This window comes from Poecilia formosa, unplaced genomic scaffold, assembly GCF_000485575.1.
Source record: "Poecilia formosa unplaced genomic scaffold, Poecilia_formosa-5.1.2 Scaffold237, whole genome shotgun sequence".
Classification (NCBI taxonomy): Eukaryota; Metazoa; Chordata; class Actinopteri; order Cyprinodontiformes; family Poeciliidae; genus Poecilia; species Poecilia formosa.
Window position 1 is genome coordinate 778431 of NW_006800176.1, and position 7209 is coordinate 785639.

Genomic DNA, 7209 nt, shown 5'->3' on the forward strand with positions numbered 1-7209 from the left:
TTTACTACTTCTTTAAAGGAAAAATATGGTGTATATTAATAAAAGATCTGACTGGAACAACAATCAGATATATTGCTTTAGTTACATCATGTTAGATTGTATGGAGCGCTAATTCCAGAAGAGGGCAGCAGAGGTTTGATAATTTTTTTTTGTTTTATCAGTTTGGTTGGAGAATATGGAGGACCAAAACAGACATAATAATAAATAAAAGAATAAATACATATCCGACATATATAAATAAAATAATAAATATATAAATAAAAGAATCAATATATATTTTTGATAAGAATTAAAAGCATAAATATATATTTTGATAAGAAATAAAAGCATAAATATATATTTTGATAAGAAATAAAAGCATAAATATATATTTTCTTTTTCATTTCCCCTTACACATGAGTTTCCATCAAGAAAAATAGATATTTTTGCTTTGCCTTTTTTGCTTCTCCCTTTTCTGCTCGCCGTTTTTCCGTTTGCTGTATTTCTGCTGCATCGTTATGTTAATGAGGAGGGCTGCCTTCTATGTCCAGCTCTTCTGCTATTGGTCAATAAACAGGAAACAGGAAAGAGAACGATCCATCATGTGCAGATCGATTGTGCATGCCTACTTGGCGCTTTCGGCCTCAGTTCAACAGTAGTGAAGTTATGGAGGAATCACAACGACGCTCAGTTTCTGAATTGTTAAGAGAGGCTGCGAATAGGTTGGATGAGTTGGAACGTGGTAAGTTTTTGGTTAACTATACTTCTGTAATTTTGTGGAAGAGGTCAATCATATTGTCATTTCATTGGCAAACACCGGTTCAACTCCTCCAACAGATGAAATATGGGGAATATGTGAAATATAGAGAATAAAATTACAGGCAGGATATGAAATTAAGCATTGAAATGGGTGCTTTTGTCTAATAGCTAAACTGGACAGAGCAAAGGCTTATCAGCAATAGTGTTACAATGACCAGATCTGTAACGAGCAGGTATGATGAAATTAACTGATGGCGATTTATGACATGAGACAGATGGAGGAGGTTCGGCTAATGGTTTAAACACAACTCAAGAGCGGAGAGCGACGATCTGGGATCGCTTGCAGAAATTACCTGTCAGGAAACGGGTTACGGCAGTAAAAAAGGTTTAGTAAAATGCTGAGGATTCGAGCTGCTGAAATGGGAGGTTAAAGCTGAACCAGCTACGCTGTTTGCTGTATTTCTGCTGCATCGTTATGCAGCAGAAATACATAACGCCCAAAAAAGGGCCATGCCCGACTGCTGAAGTAGAATGGTAAAATTAGAGAGGAGATGCCATCCAAAGCTTAACCTGTGTAGGGTTAAGCATTTGGGCAGTAGTAAAACTCGATACGCTAGATTATTTTTTAATTAAGTATGTAGAGCTTTTGAATTTGTTGAAATGTGCCATGCGAACGAACTTGACTGGACCTAGGCCAGGGATCGGCAATCCAAAATGTTGAAAGAGCCATATTGGACCAGAAAAACAAAAAAAAAAAAAACAACTCTATCTGGGGCCGCAAAAAATTAAAATCCTTATATAAGGCTTATGAGGCATAAAGTGTTTATATTAGCCTATTATCAAAATGACTAAGTGTACATAATTACCATTCGTAATTAAATGTTTATTTTCCCTGCAGTGCCTCCTGGAAGGAATGACCCACCACGTGACTGTTGTATGATGTACATTTTTATTATGAAGATCAACAGGGAAAGAGTCTTTTTTTCTTTTTCTTTTGGAACTCGGAAAATCTGCTCCCAAATGCATTTTTCATAATGATCGCTCTTTGTAAATAATCACCGTTAAGTGTGCGATCACAAACAACAAAACGGAACGTGCTTAACGTTCCCCTTATCTGGGCAACAAACGGAGTGCAATAAAACGCCACCTGCAGGTTTGAAAATAAAGGCTACTGCTTTACTGCTAAAAGGTAAAGTATATAGAATTAAATTAATATGCTTTAAGTTTGATTTCTGCGCAAATGCCAAGAAAGTCAGTGCAATGTTAAAACGTAGCAGCATCCTCTTTTGACACATCCTCGGACCTGAGCAACAAAACACAATAATAACGCTAAGTGCCAATCTAAATATTTACTGACAAAAAAAATCACTGATCAATTTATAAAAACAACCACTTTATTACTAAATATATGTGCCTATGACAGGATTGTGTTCTTACGTGTTTAATGTGACTTCTGTTTACGGACATCACTGGACAGCTTCTCAACATCGGGTATGTAAGATGTAACTTTAATCTTGACGCGGCAGCTAATGTAGCAAGCCTTCCCTGGAAATGTCTTTCCACATGACCGTATTTTTCGGACTATAACCACTACTTTTTCCCCACACTTTGAACCTTGACCACATCTTGAGGACATTGAGCGCCATTTGGAATGCCTCAAATGTTTTCTTAAAAATCTGCTGCCTTGACACCCCACCATCAGTGGAAAGGTACTGCAAATAAAAAGCAAATTCCACTGCTCAAAACATTGCACAGTGGAATTACACATTTTCCAGCCTTTATTTCTGCTAATTATTTTGGTATAACCTTTTTGATATCAAAAAATAAGCTTAATGAAAAGTGTGCTTAATACCTGCTGCTGTTTTCAAAAGGGATGGTTGTCCTGAGAAACAAGTCTCATTCAAATTCAAATTGAAAAGCACTTTATTGATCACAAAGTTAATTATATGTCATTTTAACTCCTATTATCCAAGATTCTTCAAAGCTGTTATGGATGGTGATGACTGTGGGCAGGAAGGATTTCCTGTTCAGATATGTATTACAGTAATTATGAAGAAGCTTCCAATTGAAGACACAGTATTATAACAAGGATACTCAAAGTTACACATCATTTTCTTATTAATTAATAGAAATGCGTTATTAAATTGGAAAACATATTCATATTTTCTGAAATAATAAAATAAGTCATTTTTTGCAAAAAGCGTTTTGGCAAAAAAAATAAAAGACCATGTTTTTTTTGCCAAAAGATTACTTAGGCGATTATTTTAGCAAGGTGATGACATGCAACCAACTCTATGAAGTATACAACAATGATGCCAAATCTCAAACTATAATTGCCTAAGAATTTTTTGCAGACCTTTTATGTAACCTTTAAAGATAGCAAAGACTTTACAGTGGAAGAAACTTTACATTTGAAATATAGAACAATTTGTCCGTTTTGCCTTTGGAAGTAGGAAAAGCATCAAGTATTTTATCTAATTGTCATTCAGAACTTTTTCAATCCACTGCCTGAAAGAGTCAACACGTGTGTAAACATCCGGGGTCCTTAGGTCTCCACATCGACGCCCGGAGAAGGAGACAACACCCGCCGAAGCTCCGTCACACACCAAGGGGCCTCCCGAATCCCCCTGCAAAATAGCAATTCAAGAAATATTAACAATTACTAGGTTATTTTTAAAGTTTGGCCACATGTGATATTTGTTCTGCTGAACATTACTTTATATTTTGACCCGCCTTACCGAGCAGAAGCCCTGTATGTTCCGTGAACCCATGGAACAAACCATCGTTCTGGCTATGGGAACTTCTCTCCATCTTCTCTGACATGTACGTGGTGACATAATTGTGACATTGACCTCCTGAAGCCTGTTTGCCAACGTACTGTTGTCACCTATGTCCCCCCAACCAGCTGTGATGCAACTACTTCCCGTTCTGAGGCGACCAGACCTCAGAGAGATCAACTGCACTTCTTTAGTAAGATTTGCCCTGCTGCTAAGCTGAGGAATTATGAAAAGAAAACAGACAATAGCAGAGTTAGAGGCTAATACTAATTCAATTATGTGTAGAAAGAAACAAGATTTACAGATTTAGAGAATGTAATATATTTGACCCAACCTTCAACAGCATGATGTCATTTGCAAGTTCAGTGTAGTCCGGATGGGGAAAGGATCTGAGAACACGAAGGCTCTGCTTTGCTGGCTCATTGGCTTCCAGTGTATCTGCTCCAAGCACAACTGTGTATGGTCTATAAGGCACAGAATAGCACAAGTTGCATTACAAAAAAAAAAAAAAAAAAAAAATATGAAAACTGTCGTCTAATTTATTGTCGGTGAGAAGGAAAAATAAGTAGGGGTGCACTGATTGCAGTTTTCTGGCCGATTGCTGATTACGGATCCTCCAAAAGCCCGACACGCCGATTCTGAATTTGCTCAATACCAATTTGTTTTGTCTGAAATGTTACTAAATATAACAAGAAAGTCACTGAGTTGATAAAAGTGGGGTGACTATTGATAACTGCAAACATGCAGACATAACCTGATGGGCCAGTCTGTCAGTCAAACCTCTCTCACAGGAGAACAAACGTTGACAGTGGTTGATTTTTAGACCTTCTCTGAGGGGATAAGATCAGCTTCACATGTAAGCATCAGTTGATCGCCATTCTCCCTATTTGAAGGAAATTGGCATCGATAAATTGGCTGGCCGATAAACCAGTGCACTCCTAAAAAGGAGTTTTCTTTTGTTTGTTTGTTTTTTGTCTTTAAAAAAATATGTAGTTACTTATGTTCAACTGTGTTTATTTTTATTAGTATATTATGAGAGAAATATTTATCTTTGACCTCTCCTTACATTATTTTCTGAAGATCTATCTATAGGCTTCTTATAATTTTTAACCTTGCAAAAATGACACTAGCAGGCAAAGTATAACTTTTGTGCTACACTAAGTGTAAGAAACTGAACATTGTTACCTTTCTCTCCAGAACCTTCTTTCTAGGATAAATTCTTGAACAGTGTCTCATTTTCTTATTGCCTAGGAATTATTTTGAATTTCTTAGATTTGTAGCGGTGAGCAAAACTTACATCATTAAGTCGCAATGTGCTGCTGTGAGCACAAAATCCTCTCTTAAGAGGACTCCGCCGCAGATATGTCGACCTTGGATTTGCAGTGAGGCCATGTACGGCCGCGAATGGGGGACAGCATCTTTGCCACCAACAATCTTAGTGCCTTCAGCTCCTGTAATAAAAAAACAAACAAAAAAACCACTGCAGTCCTGCATTTTGTACCCTGGCGCTGGTTGCATGACTGCAACTAGTTTTAGCATAAAGGTGTTGTGGCCTACCCTGGAAAGCACAGAGCAGCAGCAGTATGAATCTGAAGGTCATGGTGTCCTGTGAAACCCACGCTTTGTTCTCTTAGCTTTATAAGAATCGGAAGAAAAGAAAACAACTTCCTTATTTGCAGCTTATTAGCCAACAAGCTGGCAATGTTTCTGTTAGGTTGGTGAAATGACAAAAGACACCTTACAAAACTTCTGAAGCAAGTTTCAAAATAGGATTTTAAAACCGAAATAAGTGATCTGCAGTACAGGAAAAAAAATAGTAAAGGTAGAAAATGATTTTTTTTTCTTTGCTAGTGGTTAGTTTTAATCCTCAAACTTCATTTAAAAAACAAAAAAACAAAACACATCCTCTTTAGACATCTAAACAATTTCCTTTTTTCAGCTTGTTGCATTAAAGTTTGGTTGAAAAAACTGAGAACAGAATGTGACCTAATACCACTTCGTTTTTCCACCAAACTTCTCAGCTGCAAAAAATAAAAAATAAAATAAAATAAAAAATGCTTATTCCTCAGCAAAATTGCTTTTACTAATGTAGTCATTTTCACTGCTTATATAAAGAAACTGCAATTACTTCCAGAATGCTTTGCAAAGGAAAAGCCCCTCAACATGAGAAAATTTGGAATTAGCTAGAGTGAAATATATAAAATGATAAAAATAAAAAATACACATATCAGAGAATTGTGGACCACTCAGATGGTAAATGAGGATATTTTTCAACTACTAAAAGCAGGCAAAAGCTTTATGCCCAAATCCATATTTTAAACTTGTTTAAGCAAACCCCCCCAAAAATTCATCGCGTGTTTTCCTGAAGCAGGCAGTTACTATAAGGATGTCATTTCTCATGAAATTTCTGTAATTGAAAACTAAATAAAAGTGTAAAGTATCACTAAGCTATGATTATGTCTAATACTTTAAAACTGAACCGATGTTTGGCATATTTATGTGAGCCTGAAGAGGCGGATTTTATACAAAATGAACTTTTTTATTACGTTGCAATGTTACTTCATGAAAAACCTACTCGGATTATTGTTGTGATTCATTTGATTTCCAGTTGAAAAATCCTTTAATCTCACATGGCAGCTATTCAGGGATGCCTTAACACTTGCTCATGCAAATCTCCGCCTGTTTACCGACATTTTGGAGCTTCAGTCCGCAGTCGAGCTCCATCCTCACAGAGCATCGATCTGCCAGCCTAACCACATCTGCGCTTGTCATGCAAACTACTTCTCAGTCCAAATCTCCTGGATCTTCTGAAATCTTGGAGAAGCATTGCTGTGCGACGTGTTGAAAGGAAAGTGTGAGACAGGGAAGGAGCACCAGATATAGCAATTATGCAAAGTCAAATTTATTATAAATTATTTTTGATACAGCATTCTCATGTCAAACAAAGGAAATGTAATTACTTGCTTGTGCTATGAACTGGAAAATACTTAATAACTCCAACCCATTCAAATGCATTTGTAAGATTAAATTAATGGGCAACAAGGTTTAATTCTTGTTGACAAAACATCACAAAAGGTATATTTTTGTATTTGATATATTTACTTGAATTCATATATTGATAGCATGTTTTTTCATAAAGATTATGCCTTTAGCTTTATTTCACAGTTCTGCCACCATCTGACAGAGGCACTGAAATGAGATGAACAACTTCCTGAGCAACTTCCTGTAACAAGTTTACTACACACATTTCTTTGTTTTCGTAATGTAGTTGATCCACGGAAGATATTTGGATATGTCTGTGTAGACGTTGGGTACATCTGGGTAGTCGCAGTTGGCACGATTGTTGAATGACACGACACCAACAGCTACCTGGTTGCACACCAGAGGACCACCAGAATCACCCTGTAAAAATGTTACAGTTTTATTTTTACATTGACCAAAATATTTCAGACTATATGAAGAGCAGTAACACTTACCTGACAAAATCCTTTGTCTGTGTCGTATCCACCAGCACAGATGACATTGGAAGGAAATGGATCCCCCCATTTCTCCCGACAGAGTTGTGGATTTAAGATCGACACATTCACCACTCTCAGGTCATCCACAGTAAAGTGGTTGGTCCCAGTTTTACCCCATCCAGCTACAGAGCAGATCTGACCGTCTTTAAGGTTTGCATTGGAAGACGTTGGAAGTG

General features: G+C 36.9%; 2 protein-coding genes across 2 annotated transcripts in view; both read right to left on the reverse strand.

Moving 5' to 3' along the window:
• Window positions 1-2643: 2643 nt before the first annotated feature.
• Window positions 2644-5315, reverse strand: LOC103149842 (mast cell protease 3-like). The gene is made up of 5 exons (XM_007569191.2): window positions 5073-5315; window positions 4813-4966; window positions 3850-3979; window positions 3477-3731; window positions 2644-3365 (listed from the first exon to the last, which is right to left on the reverse strand). Exons 1-5 carry the CDS (start codon window positions 5113-5115, stop codon window positions 3213-3215), a joined length of 735 nt encoding a protein of 244 aa, XP_007569253.1. The 5' UTR covers window positions 5116-5315; the 3' UTR covers window positions 2644-3212.
• Window positions 5316-6404: 1089 nt separating this feature from the next.
• The window catches only part of LOC103149852 (kallikrein-13-like), a 3798-nt gene continuing 2993 nt past the window's right edge, over window positions 6405-7209 (reverse strand). Inside the window, exons 3-4 of the mRNA XM_007569202.2 lie at window positions 6992-7207; window positions 6405-6917 (exon numbers count right to left, since the gene is read on the reverse strand). Coding sequence (XP_007569264.1) covers window positions 6753-6917; window positions 6992-7207 — 381 coding nt within the window. The 3' untranslated portion in view covers window positions 6405-6752. The remainder of the gene's footprint in view (window positions 6918-6991; window positions 7208-7209) is intronic.